A 27400-nucleotide genomic window follows, 5' to 3' on the forward strand; every position below is an offset into this window, starting at 1 on the left:
TCACGTGCCTTGCTCCTTCCCTTAACTTCTTACACTCTCATATCCTACATTACATGTAGATAAAATAATCCTCACTGCACAACTGCCATCTCCCCACTGAAAACCTATCAGGCACCCGACAGATATGGAAACGCTTTCTCTATTTGAACCTTTGTAGAAGGAGTACTTTATCTTACCTAAAGGTTTGTTCTGCTCTCAAACACACGCACAAGAGAAGGCAGTAGCAGACAGCAGACTGCATTTTTCACAATATTGACATTAAAAAGTTGTCATGATACTGAAGAGTACTGCAGTACTATTACGTCTCTTGAAGACCTGTGAAGTACCACTGGCTATGGATGAGGATCTGCCTGTGCCTTTGCCCTCATTCTCATGTTGCTGAGCCGTATTCCATCATATTTGAAAAGTCATGGCTGTCAGGTGAAGCCCCCCCATGACTTCTCTCCCATTTTTAAGAAAGAGATAAAGAAAGACCTGGGGAACTACAGGCCAGTGAACTTCATGTCAGTGCTTGGGCAGATCACAGAGCACGTGCTCCTGGAAGCTACATTAAAGGACATGCAAGACAAGGAGATGATCCACAACAGCCAGCATGGCTTCACCAAGGGCAGATTGGGTCTGACCAGTCTGGTGGCCTCCTGTGATGATATGACAGCATCAGTGGACAAAGGGAAGGGCAACTGATGTCATCACCCAGGACTTCTGCAAGGCTTTGTATATGGTTCAACGCCACACTCTTATCTCTCAATTGGAGAGAAAGGATTTGAAGAGTTGACTGTTTAGTGGATAAAGAATTATTTGGATGCAACTGCAGCCAGAGGGTTGTGGTCAATGGCTCTATGTCCAGGTGGAGGCCAGTGATGAGCAGGTGTCTGTCTTGGGATTGGTGTTCTTAGAATCACAGAATCCTTAGAGTTGGAAGGGACCTTTAAAGGCCGTCTAGTCCAACTGCACAGGGACACCACATCTAGATCAGGTTGCCCAGGTCCTGATCCAGCCTTGCCTTGAAAGTCCTCAGGGACAGGGAATCAACCACATCTCTGGGCAACCTGTTCCAGTGCCTCACCACCCTCACTGTAAAAAGACCTTTTCCTGATATCCAAACTAAATCTGCCCTCTTTAAGCTTGAAGCCATTTTCCTTTGTTCTATGACTGCAGACACTGCTGAAGAGTTGGCCCCCTTCTTTCTGCAGATCACCTTTAGATACTGAAGGCCGCTCTCAGATCACCTCACAGCCTTCTCTTCTCCAGCTCTCTCAGTCTGTCCTCATAGGAGAAGCATTCCATCCCTGGGTGCTCCTCTGGACACACTCCAACAGGCTCACATCTCTCCCATACTGATGACTCCCCATCTGGACGCAGTGCTCCAGGTGAGGCCTCGCAGAGCAGAGGGGCCGGATCACCTCCCTGGACCTGCTGGCCACGATTCCCTTGATGCAGCCCAGGATACAGTTGGCTTTTGGGGCTGCGAGGACACATTGCTGGCTCATGTCCAGCTTCCCATCCACCAGCACCCTCAGCTCTTTTTCAGCAGGGCTGTGCTCAATCCCTTCATCCCCCAGCTTGTATTGGTAGCGAGGGTTGCCTCGACCCAGGTGGAAGATTTTGCATTTGGATTTGGTGAAACTCATGAGGTTCACCTGGGCCTGCTGATCCAGTTCATCTAGGTCCCTCTGGATGGCATCCCACCCCCTCTGCACCCCACACATTGGTGTCAGCAGCAAGCTTGCTCAGAGGGCACTTGACCCCACTGCCAGTGCTGATGAAGATACTAAAGAGTATCAGTCCCAGCACTGACCCCTGGGGGACACCACTCGTCTTCTTCAATATCTTTCTCAATGACAGATGCTGGGATTGAGTGCACCCTCTGCAAGTTTGCAGATGACACTAAGCTGAGTGGTGCAGTTGATACAACAGAACGAAGGGATGCCATCCAAAGAGACCTGGACAAGCTTGAAAAGTGAACAGGTTCACCCATGTGAACCTAACAAGTTTCAACAAGGTGCTGCACTTGGTCCAGGGCAATCTTAAGAGTGTACAGACTGGGGGAAAAGCTCATTGAGAGCAGCCCTACTGAGAAAAACTTGGGGTTCCTGATGGACAAAAGCTGGACATGAGCCAGCAATCCACACTTGTGGCCCAGAAGGCCAGTTAAATCCTGAGCTGCATCAACTGAGGAGTGACACCAAGGCAGGGAGTGAATCGTCCCCCTCTGCTCTGCCCTCGTTAGGCCACATCTGGAGTACTGCATCCAGACCTGTAGCACTCAGTACAGAGAAACGTGGGGCTGGGGGAGCAGATCTAGAGGAGGGCACAAAGATGGGCAGAGGGCTGGAGCACCTCTCCTACTTAGAAAGGCTGAGGGAGCAGAGCTTGTTCAGCCTGCAGAAGAGAAGGCTCCGGGGGGACCTCACTGCAGCCTTTCAGTACTTAAAGGGAGAGTATAAAGAGGAGGGAGAGCAACTTTGTACATGGTCCAATAGCAACAGGACAAGGGGGAATGGCTTTAAACCAAAAGAGGGGAGATTTAGGTCTGATGTGAGGAAAAAAATATTTCCTCAGAGGTGGTGAATCCCTGGCACAGGCTGCCCAGAGAGCTGTGGGTGCCCCATCTCTGGAGGCATTCAAGGCCAGACTGGATGGGGCCCTGGCTGACAACACTTCCCACGTCAGGGGTTTGGAAGCAGATGATCTTTAGGGTCCCTTCCAACCTCAGCCATTCTTGATGTGAACTTCCCTCTGATGTAAGAAATGAGACAACAGTGGAGAGATGCTCTTCTGTGAATTTCTACTGCAAAGGCTTTTCTCAAGCAGCATCAACATCATAGTAGCCAAAATGATGATGTAGATAAAAAGAGGGCTGCTGTCTGAAAATAGCAAGAGAGGACAAAAACACGGAGAACTGATAGGTACAAGGAAAAGAAAGTGTCAGAAAAAGCAAAGGTACCTACAGAAGATTTAGAAAGGGGCTAAACAGAGAGTTGGGAGTAACTGCAATGTAATATAGCACTGAGCTGTACATACAGGAACTCAGTTCTGAAAAGCAAAGACTGTCCACCTTGGTACTACGTAAGAGGATTCTGATGGCAAGCAGTGAACAACTACAGGCCTCGTGTTAACAAATAAACTGACACATTTTCATAAGACCAACAAAAATCACAGAGTAGCTTGGAAACTAAAAACAGGAGCAACCTTGGCTAGGCAACCTTTCTTTACAACATAACATTGCAGTAGCTGCTAATGTACTTAAGGTACAAGCAAGAGGAGATATTAGATGATGTCTCGAGCTAAGAACAGCTCACCAGAATTTTACGTAACAGCTAAGAAATTTAGCTAAGGTGATATTGTCTCGTGGCAACAGAATCGTGACTACACAAATGGCTTCCCAACAGAGGATGCCCTACTGGATGTACCATTTCCAAATGGACTTCTACAACAAAACAAGTTGTAGACAGCTTCTCCCCCACCCTACAATAATTACAGACACGACCTCCTATGGGTTCCTGCTTTTAACATCTACAGATGTTTTACAAATGCAGTAAGCAGAAACATCTACATTTCCATTCTTATGCTCACTGCCGTATTCACCTTCCATCTCCCAAAAGCACTCACATCCTAGAAATAGGGTCCAAGTGTTCCACCACTGTGACTTCCAAGTTCCATCTATTTTGAGAAATGTGCACAACAACAATCCAAAAAATCTTTAACTTGAAAAATATTGCATTTACAGAACTGTGAGCTGTAACTTAAGACAAAGGTCAGCGAACATGTATTTCATGTGTGCCCATTCAGAGCTCAGAACAACCCAGCCTCAAACAAAGCACTAGGATACAAACAGTCCAAAAACAAACAAAACAAAACAGCCTTTGGAATTGAAACAGCAAACCCAATGCACTGCCTTGGAGTTCAATCAGCTTGCTACTTTTAATACATCAGATCACATCCACTGCAGTGATCTAATGTGCTGTGGAATGGATTCGGTGTGAGGAACAACAGCCAGAATATGCCTTCTCACTCTGTAAAAGGAGCGGTTTGGGGAGGGGACAGAGTGCAGAGCTCTGCAATGTCATGGAGGAGGAGGAGACCGATCAAGTCCCCACTGTCTCTTCCCTTACAAGAACCAGACAGCAGCTAACAGCTGGTAGCATCAGGCATGTCTTTATGTAAGATAAGCTGCAAAGATTTCCTGACACAGAGCACTGTGCCTGCTAGAAGTTTATGTGCATTCAGGGAAATATCAGCACACTGATTTCCATACATAAAATTCACAGAGGTACTAAATATGCAGTTACCCCTCTGGGTCAGAAAACTCCAGAGCTACGAAGTGCAGAGCACTTGGAAGAAGTACTGCTAATTTTTTGCCTTGCAGCTTCCATGCAGTCTTCTGCTACTCCCCACGGGGCTGGGGGCCCAGGGGGCCTGGGGCTGAATGATCCGGTGTAACTGGATTCATGTTTCTACAGCGCTTCTTTTGGAAGAAAACAGAAGAGCAACTCCAAGGTCTCACATACCGGACACATCTGTGTACCCCTGTGTACCAGCATATTGAACTTCTCCCAGTGGACAACACGGATATTTTTAACAGGCTCATTCTGCAAAGTCTCATTAACTACTTATTAAAAACATATCAAGAATTAGGATGATTTGATGTTCTTAATTATGTGTGAACTCTTTTGCAACTAGCTCAGAGCGAGGCAAAGACCAACCCTCCGGTCCCGCTGGCAGCTTGCTTACGCTTCTCAGCGCCATGCAATGTTCCTACACTACCAGTCTTCTGCAAGAACCTTCCCAAACAAATGCTGAATTCCCCGGGCTGCCTTAAGCTCAACCCAAACATCTCCTTGTTTAATAAAACAGGAAATGCATATGCAGTTAACCAGTGACTGTTCCACAAACTGCTCTGACAACGTCCTAGCACAGAGCACCCTGTATTAGGCAAGTGGAACAAACTGTTCAAAAGTGACTGTTCATGAAGCTCTTCTCTACCCCTTCTGGCATTTAGACACTGACAAGATAGCACTTATATGCATGATAATATGAAAATTGCTGACATATATTTCAGTAGCAAAGTTTTTGGCTTTTTTTTCAGACCCCATATTCTCCTCCCATCACTGCTTCTGTAGTGATTTCTACAGCTGAAAGAAACAATTACTATTATCTACTTAAAACAGATCATCATTCAATCTAGGGAAAACACCTCTGGTTCCTCCCATTATAACAGAATAAACACCATTTTATGCCATACTGAAACATGAATCCTTGAGGTCATCCAGTCCTTCCTTTTCTCAATAAAGCGTCACTAATGTCTCCATCATCTCTGACAGACGTTTACTTCTTTAACCAGTTTGTAACAGCCTCCAGCGACAGCGACTTTACAGCTCTCCTAATCAATCTCCATCCCCAGGTAATATGAAAAAAACACATCCGTACTTCCTACAAAGCCCAATCACCACCAGCTTCCCAGTCTCTTATTGATGAAGTCTTCACCACCCTCCCACTGTCACTGCCATCTGGGTTACCCCTCCTTTTGCTTATTTGTCATGCAGACAATCAACATGAAAAAATATATATATTCTTGTAAGTATATTCCAACTGATTTACAACATCTTCTGCACTACCCTCTGTCCCACTTCTGAATGAAGTTAACATTTAATTTATTTTCTTAGTAGCAGTGGCTGCTGCCACATAGTAGGCAACCGCAAAGACATCTGAGTCTTTCTCCTGGATGGTCACAGCTCATTTAAGTCCTTAGGTGTATGAGGAGATGCAAATTTATGAAATTCATTCCTCATCCCTTTCTCCACATCTCTACTAAATCTATTAAACACTCCATATGCATCCTTGGGACATCAGATGTGTCTTTTAACCTATTTTTACTTAATTAATTGCTGTATTAAATACTTGTTTACACCACGGCATGCTTTGAGGCCCTTCTTTCACTGTACTAAATGCTGTTTCATGTAAGACAGCTCCTCAGCTTACTGTCAAACTCTATGATCAGATTTGAGAGGTAGACAATCACACAATAAGAAGAATGGGGATCAAAAAAGGAGTCACACAAGCGATGTACAGTTTGTATACATTAACAGTAGTGATGTATAATGATTATTAAAGTGTAGAGATCAGCAGAAGCCATAAGAAAACACTTATGAGCAGAAAATAAATATGGATAAGGACTTACGTTAAGAGGAAGAGCTACCCATGCACAACACAGAGGGCAAAGATCCTTATACAAAGAAGGTGACATGAACTGAGAAGTCTATGGCAAATATAGAAAAGTCCCAACAGCTGAGAAATAGATATGGACTTCTACAGGCACAGCTTGTGTACAAAATTCAGAAAGACTGGTTTTGGAAGGAAGACAAAGAAAAAGGACAGGAAAACAGATTAAAAAGGGCCAGAACAATCACACAAGAAAATGAACCCATCAGCTGCCTCCTGGGTGAAGACCATGCTGCAAAGCCCACAGGACAAGTACCAAAGGGGAGAGGATTCCTGCAATTGAGTCGCAAAAGGACCCATCAGGACAAGAGCCCGGCCAAAACAGGTGCTGCGGATCTTCTCAAGGCTATGTGTGAAGATCCCCATCTGAGAAAGAAAAAAGGGAAAAAGACAGAGATAACATCCCGTGGAGGGATGCGGACAACAGAGAGGCTGATGTGGGGTCTACAGGACAGAAGAAACTGAGGAGCACCCCGCAGGAAGATCAGTAATTTGGTTTGGGTCAGAAGAGTTGAAAACAACAACTGTCATAAAGGCAACCCGAAACGTACTACTGGGCAGCAGAAAGTACATCAATAAAGACATATCAGCATAACAGTGGTCATTAGAGCCGCATTTATCCATAGAAGTTCTGGAAATGGAGCAGAGGGGGGAAAATGACAGTGAAGGATGAAGAAGCCTGTGAAAAAATCCCTCTTCCCACAGCTCCAGCATGCAGGGCCCTGAGCAAGAGACCAGGAGTCAGAGAAATGTAACCAGTAACTGAAAGAAATGTGGTCTTCTGAAAGGAAGAACTGCTCAGCAGAGGTGCAACAAAGTACTCCAGCAGGACCAGGTGCCAAACCCGGGGCTTCTGACCACGAACAGATCTGACAGCGCAGAGGGATCCCATCTGAGCGACATAAAAGGAAGAAGATGCCTTCTGAGCCGGCAGCGTGGAAAAGAACAAAGGCGAGACGAAACACACACCAGCAAAGGGCGAAGTGACCTGAGCAAAGGAACGTAAGTGTTCAGAAAGATCAAGTGAGCCCAAAGGCTAACAGCTGTCAGGAAATACTGAAAATTCTCCTTTCTATTTAATTGTCCAAACAGCGAGAATTTTTCTCACATTCTACCCCTGTTTATACACTCCTATGTTTGAAAAATGAAACAACAATGATAATAATACCTACAGTAATCAAAACAAACAATTTTGCCAAAGGGAGAATAAAAACCTAATAATGTGAAGAGGAGATTTTCCCTGACGGGGGGCATCACCTGACTCCGAGCCACTATGAAGAAGCTGGCTCTTCAGCTCGAATCGTTGAGGAATGGGTTCAGATGCAGACACACCATGTGCGGGGATGAGGCTGCAACGTCTGCCCAGGGTAACGCCTCGTTCCCTTTCGTGATAGGACACGTAAGTGGATAAATGGAGCTGTAACTTTGGGTCTTTTGTGAGCAACAGAAGACTGACCGCCTCAAAATTTGATCAAAATGAACCTGAGATCAGGAAGAAACTGTGAAGAACGAACATGGAAGCAAAAGCAGAACCAAAGAAAATCATCATGGGAGGACACAGAGATTCCTACAAGAGGAATTTAGGCAAGGAATGCTGGGCGAGAAGCTCTGTTCCCACTGACAGGCAGGCAGGGGAAAGGTAACAAACAGATGCAGGTACTCGGCAGTGCAGATGCCAAGTGAGACGCTGCTGGTGGCGAAACAGGCAGCGCAGACAAGTCAGACTTTTCTAGCATCCAAACAAGTAATGGAAACAAGTTCTGCTGCATAAATTCTGGTATGAATTAACATTTCTCATGCTTAAGAGGCTAGCAGGCTCCTTTCACATCTACATGGGAAAGAAGCAGATTCACCCAACTATCTTAGCAACTCTTCGTGATACCGAAGGAAGAGCGGTGCTGTGCCAACAGAAGCCTTGGAAAAGGAAACAGCCTCCCATTTGCACAGCCCTCCCAGGACGCCTGCGGCCCGCCCAGCTACAGCCACCCTGAGCCAGACCATCTTCAGGAACTCGTATGTCCGCAGCACAGCTACTGCCACAACCTGCACACCTGCCTCTGTCATATCTGCCCATCTAGCAACAGACTGCTGATGTACATTGGCACCACGCTGCCTGCTTACTGCTCTCAGAGAACTGAATGCCATCTAAAAGTCCTTCACCCTGCAAGCTCATCACAGCCAGGCTCTGCAGGACAGCTAGATCCAATAAACTGGGAGCAAGCCTGAATTATGGAGACAACACAGAGGCCTGCAGTAAGTTCCCGAGATTCCTTCGTACAGGAACGCCCAGCGGGTGTCTTCAAAAAGGTGTCACAGAAGGTGCCAGAACGCCCAAGAGAGAAAACAGATGGGGACGATCATCCCCATCCGACGAACATCGGCATTTCTGGGTCTGATTTTGTTAGAAGTGCATCAGCACAATAAATCCACATGCTATAAATGGTGGTTGCTTTCAACCACCAGTCATTTAGAGAACATCGTTCCTACTGGCAGCAAAACAAGGTTAGCATATCCTCTTAAATGGAGATCAAAGACCCGATTCCTTAAACAAAAGCTGGTGATTTTTAAAGACCTGAGTGATTCCTTTAATTAAGCACGACAACCCGGCGTTCCCTCGTGGGTGAGCAGAGATCTGCAGAGCTAATCTCTCCCAGCCCCTGAAAGTCACCTGTTAAGTAGCCAGAGGATACATCAGAGCCGAGGCTGGAGACAAGAACCAGAGGCAGCACCGCACGGCTGCAGCGGACTAGCATCAGAATTGCTTTTCAAAACACAAGTTTGCTTACAGAACGAAGTGTCCTACGAGCCCCTTTGGGTCAGACCCGGTGCAGACTCCGCACCGTGACGAGGCTCAGAAGCACGCTATTCACCAAGCATGGAGAATCAAAGCAGCAACCACAGCACGCAACCCCCCAGACAAAGCCGTATAGCAACGAATCGGTCACATCGTGTGCTCCGGCAGCCCCCGCGGCTCTCGGGCGAGGCGGGGAGCGGCGCCCCACGAGCGCGCTGCAGGGGCCGCTCCAGCCCGGCGCAGCCTCCGCTCTCCACTCATCCCTCGATTCGGAGCCAGCCAGCTCGCTAACTTTCCCGACTCACCACCCCATGGACCAGAAACTCAAAAAGTTTGCTTTTCGTAGCTTTGCGAGCCCCTCCTGTAACTTCGTCTGTAGCCATCGGGGTCTGCTCAGCCTCTCTCACTCTCTCTCTTCCTCTTTCTTTCCCTTTTCTGCCTTTTTCTCCAACTCTCCCCTCTGAGTCCTGCTGGGCTCTCACACTTCTAATAGCGCGGAGTGGGGAGGGGGCCCCTTCAGGGCCTTCCTGACGGCCCACTCGCGCTCGGCCTCAGCTGCTGCATTCCTCCACTGATAAGCCAGAAATAGTTTGCGCTGCCGGGCTGTGCGTGTTTACTCTGCGGGGACAGAAAATCCCGCTTTTTAAACCTCTCTGTCCAAACACCCGAGATAAGCGGGAGGCAAATCGAAAACACGTCCCGGCCCCTCGCGGCAGAGCTGCAGCCGCTCCTCCTGGGCGCAGGGGATGGTAAATTCTGGGGCAAGGGGGAGGGGGCGGCCTCGGCAGCGGCACCAGCCCGGCTCCCGGGGAGTTTTCCCATCAGAACATGCAGCGGGCGGGCGGTGAGAAACAATGGCTCCCCCCGTTCGCAGCGCTCCGCCCGCGCCGCGCTCCAGGCCCCGTCCCCGGGGACCGCCGGCAGCGCGCAAACGTTCGCTGGCGGCGGTTCCAGCGCGAGGCTGAGAACGGTCCCTCCGGCGATAGAGGCTGCGGGAGGCGGAGGGCCAGGAGCGGGAAGGGAGAGCGCGGGGGCGAAGGGATGGCGGGCGTGCGAGGAGCGGGGGCGGCGGGCAGCATGGCGGCGGCGGCCCCGCCCGAGGCGATCTGGCCCCACTCTGACGGATCCGTTAGCGGCACGCGTGATTGACGGCCGCAGTCCCTGCGATCACCGCAGCTGCGGTCAGGCAGCCGCAGCTCCTCGCTCAGAGCCCCGCGCAGCACCCCGAGACCCCGCGGGCCCGTCCGGGGGGGAAGGGGCCTCTCCGGCGCTCCAGATCTCGGCGGCCCCTCCGTGATGGAGGGCGGCAGTAACCTCTCCGCGATGCGGAGTGGCAGTGCCACCTCCCGTGACGGCACAGCAGCGTGGCCAGGGGGGCTCTGCTCGCCACGGTGTGCGCGGCTGGCGGGGGCTGTTGTCTGCCGTCTGCCTGATACAGTGATAGCGATGCCGCCAAGCTACGGGAGGGGTTTGTTCTGTTCCTCTCCTTGAGATTCTTGTCTATGGACTCTGTATTTTCTGGCAAAGCTGCAAACAGAAGGGAATCAGAACTGAACTGAATAAAATCGCTGCCCTCACCCAGTGGTTAAAAACAAGCACGGGAAAGACACTGAATCGGCCAGCAGTGAAGAACGGACCGTGGAGATCACACGGCATGGTGCGCGCAGGGACTCGGGAACAGCCGCTGCTGATGTTCAAGGTGACCCCAACCCAGGCAGCGCCGTGCAGGATGCCACAGGAATTGCAGCGCTTGGGCGTGTGGGTGCTGCTATCGACGCCCTCCCCCTTCCGCTCGGTCAGACACACCCAGCGCAGCAGCACAGCCTCGTTCGGGGCATGGACCAAACTGCTGCTGCGGCTGCGGCCAACCCGAGCCGGCTGCACGTGCGGTCTGGAACCGAGCTGCTGTGTGTCAGCATGGCGGCGCTGCCCCGTGCAGCGAGGCTCAGGTCCCAGAAGCACGCGGTGACATCGGCTCCCATCTTGCGATCCCTTTTGTGCCCCCAGCAGACGACGTGTCTTCTCTCTGCAGACTGCGCTGCGCAGGGCGCACCGCTTCCCCCGCAGCAGCGCTGCTGACACAAAGCCGCATCCGCCGCTATTCCCACTGCTAAAGGGAGCCGCGTCCCCGCCCTCGTTCTACCGAACGGCACCGAACGCGGTGCTCGAGCACAGCGCGGCTCCCTGGGGAAGGCTCTGGGCAAACAGCTTCGGAGCCGCTGCGCCGACCGCAAAGGGCACAGTGGTCACCGGACGGGGCCCGCCGCCGCCCTCGGCCCCGGAGCCCGCGGCCTCCTCAGATCGGGCCCGGCACTCAGGGCGCGGCTCTGGTGCGGCGCGGCGCGCGGTCCCCCCTCGAGTCCCCCCGCGCTCCTCCGCCAGCACCGTCGGCACCGAATGGCCACGGCGCGCCCGGCACGGGCAGGGCGTGCGCCAGCCGCGAGCCCGGATGGGCGGCGGGCCGGGTTCGGGCCGAGCCCCCCCCCCCCCAGGTCCGCGCCGAACCCAAGCGGGCCGCGGCCGGGCAGATCGCGGCTCCTGGGAGCCCCAGCCGACGGTGCGCATGCCCGACGCGGCTCCGTGAAGGTCAGCCGCGGCCTCGCGGGGACGCGCGGGCGGGGGCGGCCGGGCCGCGGTAGGGAACGGCCTTAACCCTTTCCGCGCCGCGTCCGCGTCGAGCGGCGCCCCGGGATGCGACCGCCGTGCGGGGAGAGCTGAGGAGCCGCGGGGCGGCGTGGTTGGGGCACGCGCCCATCGGAGCCGTCGCGATGACGGCCGCAGCGCCCCGCGGTCTGTTTCCATCACCGCCGGCGCTGTACGATGGGTGGCGGGGAGGCTGCTGCACCACGGCAGGCTTCAGGGTGGGGTTTTGTTCGTGTTTTTGACCCGCTGCAGATTAAGCGACGCGAGCAGCTGCTCCTGGCTCGGCCTGCAGCCGGCTACATCCTGCAGCACCAGGACGGGGCGGGAAGCGTTACTGGATTGCAAGTGAATGCAACAGAGTAAGTATTGTCCTCTGTCTGGATGTTCTTAGCAGCTCTATAACGAGAGTTACAAAGAACATCGCATAAGCAGGTCGGCCACCTGAAAATAAGGGAGCTGCAGACACTTAATGAGACTTCAGTGACGACTGTTATGTACCGATAACACTCAGCCCTTACTCAGTACAATTGTAGCTCACAAAGTCCTATAGGAAATGCACTTACACAACAAATAGATGAAGGTTACAGTGCAAGCGTGTCTTCTCTCCAGAGAAAAACCATACAATTTTATTTGAAATTCATTTTTTTCCTATTTCCCCCATGTATTTTCTTTCAAAAGTGTAGAAAATAAACGTTATTTGCTGCTGCTGTTTTTAAGAGCTGCCTGGCTCAACCCATCTCTCTCTCTTCCCCAGCTGCCCTGCGGCTCCCTGCCACGTCTGGCCCTGATGGCAGCGGCCGGCAGACCCTGCAGTACTTGTGTTCCTTCACCTCTTCTCATCCCTCCATTGCTCCCTTCAGCCCCACTTTGTGCTATGTCCTTAACTCACTTTACTCAGGTTTCAGGGAGAGCTGACATTTGTCCTCCTTATCTGGGCTGTCGGAGGCCATCTTTTCTCCCACAGATTTGCTTGGTTTGTTTTTACTTCTTTGCTATTTTAAACTATGCTGGTCAGGCTAAAAAAGCAGAAACACAAGTTGTGGGAGGGGAGGAATATGTTTGCAGCTGCATTCGATTTTTCAATTAATAGTAGTTAAAGAAATACATCAAGGTTGCTCTAAAAGGGCCTGGTTTCTCTCATCCGATTTTCACTTAGGCCAGCAGGGCTCAGAAACGTAAAGCAGAGACTCACAGAACATCCAGAGTTGGAAGGGACCCACGGGGGTCACTGAGTCCAACCCCCAGCTCAAAACAGAACCGCACACACATCAGGCCGTGTCTGAGAGCGCCGTCCAGAGGCTTCTTGAGGTCCGGCAGCTCAGGGCTGTGCCTGCCAGACACCCTATGCCCACCACCCTCCGGGCATAGCCTTTCCCTCACCCCCACCCAACCCTCCCATGACAGCTCCATGCTCTTCCGTCAGGCGCTGTTGCTGTCAGCATTGAGCAGAACTCAGCACTGCCCGTTTGCTCCCTGTGAGGAGCTGCAGGGCCATGAGGGGCTGTAGGCCCACCATGAAGAGCTGCAGGCCACTGTGAGGAAGCTGTGGACCATCCTGAGGAGCTGCAAGATGCTGTGAGGCCTATCCTCAGTCTCCTCTGGACTGAACAAACCAAAGGATTTCAGCTGCTCTTCTCACATGTTCCTCTCTGGACCCCTCCCCATCTTCATAGCCTTCCTTTGGACACTCTAACAGTTTGATGTCCTTTTTGTACTGTGATGCCCAAAACAATACACAGCACTCAGTGTGAGGCCGCACCAATGCCTTGTAAAGCAGGATGGTCATTTCCCTCAGCTGGCCAGCAGGGCTGTGCTTGATGCACCCCAGGGCACAGTTGGTCTTCCTGGCTACCTGGGCACACTGTTGGCTCACGTTCAATTTGCTGTCAATCGAGACCCCCAAATCTCCTTCAGTGGGGCTCCTACCCAGCACCTCATCTCCGGTATTCCCAACAGTTTTGGAATTTATGCAGTATTGCATAAGAACCAAACAGAGACAGAAAATATCCTGAGATGGAGGTTCCGCATATTCTAAAGAAATGGTAACCTGTTCCTGAGTTCAGAATTATTCAGTATTCTCATGAACAATACAGATAATGAACTAGAGAGCATGCTGATTAAATACGGTTTGCAGTGGTCGCAGGTATGTTGTGAGAGTCATAACTGAAATCCCAAAAAGCTGGGGATGTAGTTTGAAAGAGCAGGACATAATGCAACCAGAAAGAGCACAGGCTTTCAGACCGAGCCGTGGATCAACAACTGCATAAAGAGACAAAGGAGAAAACTGATGGTGGTATTTTGGTTGGGTTTTTTGTTTGGTTTTTGCTTCTTTTTTCAGAAAAAAATATATTTAGTGATACAACCTCATAAGGTGAATGAGAATTAATAGGACTATGCTTACACCAGGTAAACACACACACACAAAACCAGGTGAGCATTAACAATGAGTGCTGCCCCACTGCTCTCATCCCCTTGGTGGCAGCAAAAGCAGTGACAATGGCACTCCAGATTCTTATCTGTCTCCACTTTTTGTGTACGCTTTCTACCCATCCCTTCTCTGTGAGGCACCAACTGTCCCAGCTCAAGATCTCCCTGAGGCTGCAAAATTAACTTTTGTAAATACTGGTAAGGAACCCTTCCAAAGTAATCCTTCTGCTGTGTTATGCACTGTTAGCATCTCAGCAAAACTATGCAGTTCGGGGCTCTGTGTGAAAGAAAATGTGTGTGGGAGAAATGAAGATGGTTCAAGGAAAACATAATTGTGATAAGAACTGTAAAGCCTAAAGAGGGAAAGAGAAAATAACTGCCACAAGGCTGCTGCAAATATGGAGAAGAGCTACTCTGCTCTTCTGAAATTTAAATTTCTCCCGGAAGATTCAGATATTAAAGAAGAGTACAGCAGTAAAAGCAGAAATGTTCTGGGATACTTTTCCCATCAGGGATGGATTCAAACTCAAAGACGGAAGATTTAGATTGTATACAAAGAAAAGATCTATTACAGTGAGGGTGGTGAGGTACTGGAACAGGTTGCCCAGAGATGTGGTTGATGCCCCATCCCTAGAGACTTTCAGGCCAAGGCTGGATCAGGCCCTGGGCAACCTGATATAGCTGTGGTGTCCCTGTGCAGCACAGGGGAGTTGGACCAGATAGCCTTCAGAGGTCACTCCCAACTCTAAAGATCCTGTGATTCCATGACCTCCAAAACTGAAGGTCTTTAGGAAGATGTCAGATAAGCATCTGCTTTGAGTGATGCAGCTGGTGTTGATTCTGACATGGAGCAGGACAGGTGATGAGCTGATTCCTAGTGGTTTCTTTTGCCCTATTTGCCTCCATAAACTGCATGGAATTTTGTGAGACAAAGATATGACTTTCTCCACCCAGAGTGGTTCCCCTTGACCAGCTTCACAGATCTGCTTCAAAACAAGTGTAAGGTGATCAAAAAGGCTCGCTTAAAGTTTTGATTTTAGAAAAAGAGTAAGTATTTGACTGCTGCCAGTTCCCCTTGAAAGTTACCAGGTACCATACAGCCTTTATACTGTGGCCCTTCACATTTTCCTTGACCTTCAACTACCATTCTATATAACCCTATATAGACATATCACTTCATGTTAGACCTTTCCATTGGGTTTCCAAATCTGTTTGCAATGAAGAAATCCTATGAGCAATTTGTAGCAAGCATAAAGAAAAAAAGGTTTGAAATAGAGGCAATGAAGAATAAGTAAAGGCAAAGAAAAATGTCTGTCTTTCTCCAGAGTTTCCAAACATAACTGCAGAGGTAAGGAGATAATTAAAAACACATGTCCTGATTATCTTACAAGTAATCACAGACAACAGCAGGGATGCCAAAAGGTGGAGAAAAAGATCCATAATACTTTAAGATCTACATCTACTGCCCCCTAGACCAAAAGAAGGCGGGTATTTTATGGTACTTAATTAGAGTGATGGGTTGGGGTGTTTGGTAGCAGCACCATGAAGGATTCACTCACAATCACAAATGGACTGAACACAGAGGAGGGAATTGCTGGGCCAGTAAGGCTGGTGCTGTATAATCAACAGCAGCCATGTCACAGACATACATTTACTGCATTGCCCTTTAAGCCTTGGCCTTATTGAACAGCTGCTAAAAATAGAAGAAAAAAAAAGTTATCTGAATGACTTTTTTTTTTTAAGTCTGTCTGGCTCTTTGTCATTTGTTTTCATCAACTTTGCCCTTCTTTAAGTCTAACATTTCTGGTCTGGGGCATTTACAGACAGCAGTCACAACCCGCACTAAGTCACCCTTTGCCAGGCTAAACAAGTGAGACCCATACTTGGTCTCTTCAAACAGAAATGCCCATTTCTATCATTTCATCAAGTTTTCTTAAATAACTCCTGGTTAATCTACCTAGAACATGGGTAAGCAGGACCGTACCTGTATTCTCAAAGGCCATGTAACAGTATAGCATTGACACTTCTCTTACCAGTAGAACCCTCAATGAAATTTTCCAAGATTCACAACCACTTTCCACAGTGTTACGACAGTGACAACTCCAAGTTCTGCTGCAGTACAGTTGCAGCAATACACAGGGCTGTTTGTCGCACTGCCACTAGGTAAGCCTTCAGCTCACAGTGCTGACTCCTATTACCAGCCCTTGAGAGCACAGCTGTGAGCTGCACTGTCATCAGAGACTGATTTCTACTTGTTGGTCTTCAGAATCACTCAGTTCGGCACGATAACTTACTCTCTTGCTTCAACAATCCCTGCATAATTTGCATCATCAACACTTTTCATTTCTGTGCTTCCTGTCATTTGTGCCATGGGCTTTAGTGAAAAATATTAAATGGCATTAATCCCAAGATAATTCCTGAAAAAATGCAAGGCCTGTTGCTTCATTTTCCTTACCTGCCTTGCCATTCTTCTATCATTACCTGTCCTGAATCTCAACTACATTTTCAGATAGCGCTGTCTCAGAGGCTTCACTGAAGTCCAGTTAAATAAGACACACAATTATTCCTTTTTGTTGAAAATTAGCCAGAAATCCATTAAATTAGTAAACTTACACAGCTCTTTTATCCCATTTACCATTTATGTCCTCCTCATGCTTAGTTATTTTATTTTCCCTTCAGCCACACATAGGCTTAGGATTACAGCAGTGCAACTGCCTGCAGTGTTTTTGCCCATCTGTAATATAGAGAAACGAACTGGATTTCCTCTTTCTTTATTAGGAAAAAATCTTTTTTGAAAGCCCCTTTTGGTTAATAATGCTATGTTTATATCCTGGTTTCAATGAAAATCATTTGAAAAAAATCTATAGTTTGAGTAAATCAATAATGAGTAAATAGTTACTGAGGGCTGCATTCATATACAAAAACATGTGAGACGTGACAACTCACAAAGCACAGAGAGGCTGCAGAAGGCACATAACCAAAGAAGGAGAACAGAGCAATCTTGGCATACAGTAATAAATTCACCTCTCACTTCAGCTACACTAGCAGAACAGTTATTAGGTGAACAAAATCACAACAGTCTGGGAGCACAATGGAGCTGAAGGTGATAAGTAATAATGGTAATTATTAAAGAAAAACCCAAAAAACAACCAGCAACGATACTGCTAAACAAGCCCAAGTGACTTTTTAAATCATTTTATTTGGCAAAATAATCACAAAGTTATGAAAAGATGACCCCTGAGAAAAGGAAATTTTCATCTCAGGCAGTGCATTATTACAGCAAACATCGACAGCTTTGAGAAATGGCAGCCAGAAGTAAAATGGCAAAAGCAACTTGAATGTAATGCAGGGAAACATGTCTGAAATTCTGACTGTGAACACCCAATGTCCAACAAAACAAACAGCAAGTAAAAGGTTGTAAACAAAATGTCACAAGGATGACGAGTGGTGGAAGACAAGGAGCTGCCAGCAGGTCTGGGGATGGCTGGGCTGTTCTAGGCAGGTTTTTGTCTGTTTGCTGGTTTCTTTCTTTCTTTCATTTTTTTACCATCTTCAGAGATGTACATGAGAAGACGCGGGGAAAGTTTCACAGTCGTTTGGGTCGAAAGACAAAAAAAAATCAAATGGGCATTAAAGTATCAGGAGATTTTGGCTGGAAAAACACAAGGCAGCAGTGGAAGGTCAGTCCTGAAGGAGCTGTGATACGCCTATAGCAGCAGGTAGGACATTTTCCAAGCCTTCCAGCTTTTCATTCTCCTGGTATATAAATACACATGAAATCAGGAGTACGGAAATGCCAGGCACAGCTGCTTATGGCACAGTGACATGATTACAGTGCTAAGGCTGTGGCTGGACTATGTGCTTTCAGCTGAGCCTTTTTTTGAGCAACCCAATGCTGCAAAAGCAGTAAACCACTGGCTGCAGCGCTGGGCAGTGGTTTCCCTCCTTGTCTCTCCCACCATATAATAGGCACAGCAGGTTGGCAGGCTACAGCTCACAGCAACAAACTCCACTTGGCAACGAGATCATTAAGCCATCATATAGTAACATGCTGCCTATGCTCCCAGGAGGACAGGGCACGTAAATGGTAGCACAGGTTAGTTGTAGTAGACCTCAAAAATGCTGGGGTTGGAAGAAGCATTAGTGGAATCCTTCTGGTGTGCAGTGCTTTGCAAAATAAATAATTTACATTGCTTACACTAACAATTAGCTGGTAAGGCTCAGATAGCTGTGTTTCTATGTGAACTGCAATGAGAAGAGCTTCCTGCTATAGGTTATATCACATTATTTGTCACAGTTTTCCCACTCACAGTAATCAGCTGTGTCTCTGGCCCAAGATTTCTTGGTGGTACAGATAAAAACAACATGGTCTCTGGCCTTTGCAGTTTGCAAATGAAGTTAACAGATGGAAATAGCAAGAGTGTGCAAAGGAACAGCGAGAGCAGCAGTCACCATGATGGGCAGCGGACCCAGCACAGCAGCTGTCTTGCTGTGCTTGTTTTGAATGGCTACCAAGTTCCTATGCTGCACACCCCATCATCAGCACCTGTTTCCTGACCAATTTATACTCAGCCTGCAACTTGAAACCATAGAAACAATGTGCCTGTGGGGGATTTTGACTGCCCTGCTCTCTCTGCTGGGAAGCAAGCACGCTTCATTCCTCAGAGATGCCCCAGTGCTCAGAAACTTCAGACAAGCCAGATGTATTGCACAGCAAGGCCAGTTTTAAAAGCAATAGCAAATACTAAGGAGTAAATATCTGCTAACGTTGTGCAGAGGAAGGGTTCTACAATTCTAAGTTGTAAGCCCAAAGATACAAAAAATAGAAAATTATTTCTTTAAATTTCTGTAGCTAAAATCCCAGATATTAATCTGGAGTATGATACTCACCTATTCTAAATGAGTATAGAACAAAGCTAAAAATATAGCATAAGGCTTATGTAATGGAAAGTCAATCACAAATATTTCATAAGAAATAAGGGATGCAGGATATTGGAAGAGAAAGAATACAAACATAAAAACAACCTGTCTTATTTCTGCCCTTTAGAAAAGCTTCTTCTGTCTATAACGTAACTGATTCCCCTGTTGATTCATCTGATTTGTAACAACTCTTCCACTTATCCCATTGTTTTAATGCTAACCTTTTTTTCTTTCCTTCAGTTTCTCCACTTCCTACAGCCATTTGAGTCAGTCCCTCTTTCCCCCAGTCCAATTCCTGCCATTGCATATCTCATCACTACAATTCTATCCTAAAATTCACTTTCTATGCATCCCTCTGTCTTACACATTTGAAGACCTCACCCCCCCATGACAGCTTTGCCATGTGTTTATCATGTCACTTAACTCCAACAAGTGCTGCAGTTCATCAGTCACAAATCCTCTTTAGAAATAAATTGAGGACTCAGCTATAGGCCTACAGCTCCTCCTTGCCATGGCCTTTTTAAAGGCTTTGTTTTTTGCTGCTTCCCCCTTTATATGTTCATTTGATTTATCTGTCCACCCATTCTGTGGACCCTCTTGCGTGGGACACAACTCTGATACTTCAAACCAAAGCCTGGAATGCCTTCAGAAAATGACTCCATTCTGTCTGGCAGCTACAGAAGAATGGACCACATGCAATGAAAATAGTTAACAGTTTCTAATCCTGTAGCAAACTCCCAGCATAAAAATGATGAGGATCCTGACTGCAGCTGGGACCCAAAGACAAAGCATGGAAGAGAGCAGGTATGAGTGAAGTACTCTTCTGGATATACTTGAGCAGGAGGTGGGAGCAGATGGCCTCCAGAGGTCCCTTCCAACCTCAGCCAGTCTGTGACTGTGAATGGTGCATCAGCTGCGAGTGTTTGGGTCAGAATTAGCAGGCTGAGGAGAATGGGTAGTGTTGTAGTAATGTCTGCCACAGAGGCAAACAACCTGAAGAATCCTCTTATTTACAGGCCCTTATTCTCATAGGACACATTTACCACCCCAGTATCTGAAGAAGGGACAACACAGAAGGGCACAATCAGGCAGGGAGGTTCCTGGAAAACACTGATGATGAATTCATAACACGGATGACTGAGGAGCAGACAAGCAGAGCTGCTCTGTTCTACCTGATTCTTATGAGAAAGAACTGCCCAGGAGCGTGAAGGTCAGGGGCAACCTTGGCTGTGACCAGGAGATAGAGGTGATCAGGAACATGAGAGAATGGAGCAGAGCAGAAAACAGGGTCACAGTCCTAAACTTCAGGAGAGCAGACTTTGGCCTTTCTGAGGATCTCACTGGAGGAGCCCAGCGCAGGGCTGCAGAGATGGTAGGGCCATGGAGTATCTAATAATGGGGAAAGGCTGAGTGCCCTGGGGCTGTCTATCTGGAGAAGAAAAGGCAAAGAAGGATGTGATGAGTGCTGATCACTATCTGAAGGGTGGCAGACAGGAGGATGGGGCCCGTCTCTGTTTGGTGGTACCCAGCGACAGGACAACGAGCACCAGACACACACTGGAGCTCAGGGAGTTTCACCTGAATGTGAGGAAGAAATTCTGTGCTATGAGGGTGGCAAAGCCCTGGAACGGAGCCCAGAGAGGTAGGGGAGTCTCCTCTGGAGATAATCCAAACCCGCCTGGATGCTTTCCTGTATAGTTGCTACAGGGAACTGCTTTGGGGGGGCTGAAGTGGTGAGCTCTAAACATTCTGTCTGACCCCTACAGTGCTGGGACTGTGTGAAAACGCTAGCATTTTTACCTTAGAAGACTGGGATCAGGGGATAAATCAGGATAAGGAACGTAAATAATGCACTGCTATTTACCATCTCTTGCTGTTGGCTGTTTGCTCCCTTCAAAGACCATCACAACAGCTTCAGAAGAAGCGGCGCCCGTTGCATACAGTTTGTAAAGTCAGTTTCTTATGTGGTGGATGTAGTGCAGGCAGACTCACTGCTGCTTTCACACAGCCCTCCTTTTCTCCCTTCAGGTATCAGGAAGGACTGCTCAGATATGGGCTCCCCGCATACACTTTGCTTCTCCATTTTCAGTTTTGTCTGCCTGTTCCTTTGAAAGAATTAACATCAAAAGCTCTCTGGTGCTTCTTGGCTGCTTTCCTAACGAAAAGTTGCAGACACCTCTTCAATGGTGGCAATTAGCGACTGAGGAAGGAACTCTTTAGATGGGAACAACAGTACACAATTAATTTGTTTATTGCGGGAGGGGGGGGGGGGGGGGGGAACGGCACTCCACTATTCACAGCTGACTCTTGGGAGGCTCCAGGATCAGACACCTGATGCGTGGACTGCCTCTGCTTCAGGTACAGTCAAAGAGGAGCCCACAGCCTGTGCTGCTGAGCTCTGCAAAGAGCCTTCCCTGCAAAGCCCTCTATTTCCATGGGAACAGCCACGTGCCTTTCCTGTTGCCGAGGAGACGCGGCACTGCTTTCTGAGCCCGGCGAACAGCCCCCAAAGCACTGCAGCATCCTTCAGGCCACGAGCAGTCTCACACAAGCACCTCCCCGTCCACCACGTCCATCCTCCTCCCCATTCCCATTCCCCATCTGCTCTGAGCACTTAGGCACAATGTTTCAGATCGTCCCAAATAATGGGCTTTGATATCAGCATTTCAAGTGACGTTGCCAACCTGAACAGCTCCACGTGCCTGGAGTCTGTCCTCCCTACAACTGCAATTACTCTTATATACCGAGCTACCATGCAGAGCAGAACTCCTCCCTTCGGTACCGATCTGCACTTAGAAGCCGGGTGGTGAAACCAGCGCATCTCTCCTCCGTCCTCCCTCACTTTCGCTATTTTTAAACGGAAAATCAAAAGACAAATGCAAACCGAAGGGCTCTGTGAGCAATGCAGGCCGCGGGCTGGCAGCGCACGGGGGAGGAAGGCGCGGATCCCCGCAGTCTCAGCTCTGCCTCAGGCCGCGCTCACACAGACGCGGGGCTCGCGCGGTCCCAGACTGCCGCTGTGCGGCCGCCGCCAGCACTGACCGCAGCTCGGCGGGGACGGCCGGGCGGGGGCGGCCCTGCGGCCGGCGCGGGGCCCACCGGGCTGACATGGCCTCTCCTTCCATATCCGTTCCTCCCTCACACAACCTTTCTTCTGTTCTTTCAGATGGAAAAGAAAAAGGGAAGGAAAAGAATAAATTCCCAGTAGCCTGGTAGTTGAGAATGGGCAGCCTGGGGAGTGAGAAGTGCTGCGGGAGCAGTGGGCCCCTGCTCCGATGTGGAGAAGCAGAACAGCTGGAGACTGCTCAGAGAGGCAATGGATGGAGTCTCCTATAGTGGGGAAAGCTTGAAACATGGAACCTTTGGCAGCAGAAGGGCTCCTTCTCCCTTACATCTGAAATTACAGAACCAGTGCTAACCGTAACAGTCAAGAGGAACAAGCTCCAGGCTCTAAGGAAGATCTTAGGGCCCCCTGGGCTGATGGTGCATTAACACCCTGAGAAAGGGCACGTTGGACACCCATCTGCAGTTACGCAGGCAATACCTGCTTGTGGGATACGCTGTCACCAGAGGTTGGCTGCTAACAGACCCTGATCCAGAATGTTTCAGGGAGAGCACTAAGGCTTGTCCAGGCCTTGAACCCACCCTGCCCTCATCCACAAACAGCAACGCTGGCTCAGGAGCCCAACAAATTGAGAACATTCAGGGGGCGGGGGTGAAGGACAAGGGACCTCAGGTCATCTTCCTGACCTTACAGGTACAGAGGAAGGGTTGGGTAGAAGCAGATTTATCCTGCATGCTAACTGCTATGTGCTGCGTGTATCAGATCAGGAGTTTGTGCCTTCAAATAAACCACCACGGCCATTTTCCTCACTGAGGTTCTTCAAGACAAGGACAAAACCCCTCTATCTCTCTTGGGTAAACTAAATATAGTGAGTCCTTGTGGCCACCCACTATAACACAGTTTTAACTACACCTTCAATCTCTTTACACGTCTCTTCTGAACACTTTTTCATACTCCAGAGGGCTTCTTGAAGTATAGCTATCTGAAATGGAACCTGTGTTACATTAAAACGTAGTCATTTCCCAAGAATGGCATCCTTCTTGGGCCCTGTTTTCATTCCTTTATTACCACAATCCTAAAGGCCATTTGCACCTGTACAAATTTGTCCTTGTTTATTTCTCACTATATGATCCTTGCATGTTTCTCCGCTAAAAATTATCAAAATTATCGGAACCCAATGTATAAATCAACTATATAAAGAGTCCAAATTGGCTGGTAAAATGTAACCCTACCCAATATTCATCACTGCACTAATTCTATCATCTTACGTGTCCTTCCACGTATTTCCAGCTGCATCCAAGGACTCGGATTACTCTGTAACCTCAGTGCCAGCACAGCCCTGCTGCTGATCTGTAAGCAGCAGGGTGTAAGCAAGTGTGTGAACCAGCCAAGAAATAGATACCACCCACCTGTGCACTGCAGCCCCATGAGGTCTTCAGGGAGTGCACAGAACAGCAGCTTTCCCCAAAGGGAGCTCTGAGCCCCAGAAGAAGTACCTGAGCCTATGATACCTAAAAAATCTTATCACTGTCGCTGGCTTTACACAGAAAGAGAGTAAACAGAAGTGGGTGGTAAAGTAAGTGAAAGCTGTAACAAAAATCTGTACAGTGTGTTATCACAAGGTGGTACTTGGAGGTAATACTGGAATGAAATGTGACATATGGGGCACAACTATCTGAACCTCACCTGATTTGGACTGAAAACAAAAACAAACAAAAAACAACCCACAAACAAAAAGGAAGCAGGAACCACAAATAGCTTGCTAGGAAGACAAGAGCTGGTGCCAAACTGACAGTGCCTCATTTATGTTCTTACAACAAGTCCTGGATTTTCAATTATCTTTCACTATTGCTTCCTTGCTGGGCACCCAAGTGTCTCTGCTTTCAAAATGGAGACAGTATTATCTACCGTCCCTACAAAGAGGAAAAAAAAAAAAAAACCTGAAGGAATGGGCATCTCTATTCCTGGCCAACAGAGCTGCATTTATCAAAATGAACACACAGCATTATAGGAGCCTTAACTCATACCAAGTCTGTGTGACATGATAACAAGTGTCTAGTTAATAGTCTGGCCTTCCTATTAAGTTCAAAGTGAAGGAAATCTTTGTGGGGCAGCAGATAACGAGAGATGATGGTAAGGAAATGCCTTTTAAAGAAAAGGATGCACCCACCCCAGAATTCGAACAGTTCTGTTGGAAGTGACCTACAGAGACCACCCAGTCCTGAGCGCTTCAGGGCTAACCAAAAGCTACAGCACGTCACTGAAGGCATTATCCATCTGCCTCCTGAACACTGACAGGCACGGGGCATTGACCATCTCACCGGGAAGCCTGCTCCAGTGCCTGACCACCCTTTCAGCACAGAGATTTTCCTAATGTCCTGTCTGGGGCAGCTCTGTGCCATTCCTGCACATCCTGCCAGTGCTTCCAGGAGCAGAGCACAAAGCTGCACACAGTACTCAAGATGTGGCTGCATCTGCATCAAACCCAGCAGGACAACCACCTCTGGTGACAGAAGGCTGTGCTGAGTTCAATGCAAACCAAAATGCAGTTGGCCCTCCTGGTGGCCAGGGCACGCTGCTGGACCACAGTGAGGCTGATGGCAACACAGCCTTCTGAATGCTGCCTGCTCCTCCCAGCTTAGGATATACATAGATATAAATATCAGACAGTGGTACATGTGCATATGCTCTTTCATTGACCTGAAGTAACGTGACTTTCATGCACACATATATCCTAAAAATATGAGCAATCATCACGAAAATATGCACAGTACTTTTCTTTAAAGAGCAAAGTGCTCCAAACTGAAAATACTACATAGTAAGTATTGATGGCACTTCCAAGTCACTTACGTTTAAGAAGAAAAATGAGAGTGATGCAGGGGAGCTCAGTTATCAGTCATCAGTTAGGAGCACTTACTGGAAATTAAAAAAAAAAAAGAAAAACACAAAACCACAACAAACAATAACAAAATCATAAAAGATTCTTCTTTTAGAGTGAAAAGTAATGGTATAATCAAAATAGAGCTGAGTAAATAAATAATACAAATGACCTTGACAGTTGCTCACATTGCAATCTCCGCTATATCTTGCTTTCAGTTACAGAACTTAATGTGACTGACCCAAGACCAATGATGATGCAACAGAAGAGTTTTACATAGCGTTTCAGTAACAGAAATGTCCCGGAAATGATTATGATTCACACCTCATTCAATAGATATGAAAATGTAGATAGTTGTTGACAATGAGCAGTCATGTTAAGAAGGAATGTTTAGAAATACATCACAGAAGATGCTCGTGGTTTATACTGGTGACAAAATAAAGAAATGCCAATTACTACAACTGCTCCTACTTAAAGGTGCTAAAGTCAGAACTCTTCAAATTGGTGGTGAGGCCCTGGCACTGTCCTGGAGGTGCCCATGGGCATGGATGGTTCCCTGGGCAACCTGAGCAGATGGGGTTGGAATAAATGATCTTTAATAAATGGAAATAAATGATCCCATCCAACCCAACCCCCCCACAATCCTATGATTACTGTATGATCCATTCTGTTCTTTATATTACAGTGTGGTGAGCCAAGCTCTCTTCTCAGTGTAAAAGGAACCCATCGGAAGCAGTTCAGATGCAGACACCTACAGTCAGTCAGACAAACCAGGGCTTCTTTATACACTGGCAATGCAGTGTCAGAATTGAAAATGCATTTTGTGTAACAACTATTTAACAAGCACTGAAATGTACAGCTGCAAAGTGAATGGGGTATGTAAGCTGCTACTCTTCAATTAGCTGCTGTGATAAAAAAAACTGCTGAGCAAATTCCAGGAACAGCGATCGTGTCAAGAGCTGCACATGCTGAAGAATGCTGCCTCGTTGTTTTAGCTGGGCCATCCAAACTGTATTTAACTCAGATTTCAAGAATTTCTTCGCAAGATGGATATGACAGAGCAGTGCCCAGGCTGAGAGCCAGTCTTAGCCTGATGGACAGGTGCCACAGGTGCCTACATCAAAGCAGTGGAGGGGAGAGAAACCACCACAGAAACAGGAACAAGCGGCCAGGACAGAGCAGAACTTGTAAAACCATGACTTCAACGTTTTCAAAAGATAGGAATGAAGCAGAGCAGTTGTAATGGTTTACAAACAAAAAACGTGAAGAATAGTCACAATTAAATTCCCTCACAACTAGTAGTAAGATGTAACCTTTAGTAAGAGGGAAAAAAAAGGTAAAGAAAGCCCAGGGGACCTTCTCAGAATGTCAGCAGTTCAAATGCCATCCATGTTAGGACACTCGAAGCTCTGACTCAAGCCTAGGCTGGATGGGGCCCTGGGCAACCCGATCTGCTGGGTGGCAACCAGCCCATGGCAGGAGGTTGGAAGTGGATGATTTTAAGGTCCCTTCCAGCCTCAGTCATGCTGTGATTCTAGATGAGGACTGCTCCAAAACCAACGTCTCCTATTTTATTACGCTGGCCCATGGTATCAGAGGTAGATGTTGATGGTATGGCAGTAGAGGGCGAACCTTCCCACTAATATTCTGTGACATTCTGTTGCTGCAAAGGTGTGTCATGTAGAAACAATGGCACCCATGAACATTCATCAACCCCTGTGAACATTTATGGAGACCACAGTGGATGTGAGCACAGTGAAGGGTGGGTGGCATTTCAGCAGTGAAGATGGTGGCAGTGAGGCACTTCCCTGGTGCATATTGTTACAAGTGCAGCACACAGGTCCCCTCATTCATCTCTGGGAAAAGTGCATAGCTAATTGTAGAGTCTGTCCTGAAAAACAGTAATCTGTAGCTGAGAACGTGCTCCATCAAATAGTGTCAATGTGCTCTTTGTAGCTGTTGTAGTTTTCATGGAAATAAACACAAGGCATTAATTTTGGAGCAACTACATGCATTGTTGTGGTATCCTGCTGCACTCTGTAATTTTTATTAATGAAATACTCAACCTTTGCAAAAACAATGTAACACATACTTAATATATGTCAAAAGAGAACAAACCCTGAATAATAACAGCTAAACAAAGAACCAGCCTCAGGTAGGAGCTGTTGTAAGTATAAGTGAAAACATTACTTAAAATACATCTGCAATTCAGGAGAAAGCACAAAATGGAAATGAACATTTATCTAGATTTCCTAAGTCACAGAGGGACAGTGACAGAGACATAAATGAGTGACAGACTCATTTATACTGCTACCTGATCAACCTAGTGAACGGGGAACAAAAACTACATATAAACAAATGTGCACTCAGAGAACCTAGAAGAGGAGACAAGGCGCATGTTGCATGGAATGGGAAGCAAAACATTGAGAAAGGTCTTCAGAAACATGGAAGA

At 47.8% G+C, this 27400-nt stretch overlaps 2 protein-coding genes across 19 annotated transcripts in view; one reads left to right on the top strand and one right to left on the bottom strand.

Annotated features, from left to right (window-relative positions):
- Positions 1–27400, bottom strand: part of SMARCD3 (SWI/SNF related, matrix associated, actin dependent regulator of chromatin, subfamily d, member 3) — an 88539-nt gene that overhangs the window by 52946 nt on the left and 8193 nt on the right. For 4 of the 11 annotated variants that reach the window (XM_046930192.1, XM_040692006.2, XM_015281035.4 and 1 more), the window contains exon 1: positions 9322–9478. The exons of 2 other annotated variants lie outside the window; for them this stretch is intronic. In XM_046930192.1, coding sequence (XP_046786148.1) covers positions 9322–9399 — 78 coding nt within the window. In that variant the 5' untranslated portion in view covers positions 9400–9478. Of the gene's footprint in view, positions 1–176; positions 8997–9321; positions 9479–9498; positions 9637–10594; positions 10748–27400 lie in introns of those variants that run through there. 5 more of the 11 variants (XM_046930156.1, XM_040691983.2, XM_046930191.1 and 2 more) reach the window with 4 other exon arrangements.
- On the top strand, positions 7661–26958 carry LOC124417707. 8 transcript variants are annotated; one of them, XR_006936628.1, is made up of 3 exons: positions 7661–11602; positions 11912–12018; positions 25634–26958. XR_006936628.1 is itself a non-coding variant. In XM_046930198.1 (3 exons), exons 1-3 carry the CDS (start codon positions 11414–11416, stop codon positions 12445–12447), a joined length of 330 nt encoding a protein of 109 aa, XP_046786154.1. In that variant the 5' UTR covers positions 11346–11413; the 3' UTR covers positions 12448–13801. The 8 variants fall into 8 exon arrangements, 1 of the variants encoding a protein (XP_046786154.1); XR_006936629.1 differs by lacking the exon at positions 25634–26958 and adding an exon at positions 22173–25060; XR_006936622.1 differs by lacking the exon at positions 25634–26958 and adding an exon at positions 12092–12375.

This window comes from Gallus gallus, chromosome 2, assembly GCF_016699485.2.
Source record: "Gallus gallus isolate bGalGal1 chromosome 2, bGalGal1.mat.broiler.GRCg7b, whole genome shotgun sequence".
Lineage (NCBI taxonomy): Eukaryota > Metazoa > Chordata > Aves > Galliformes > Phasianidae > Gallus > Gallus gallus.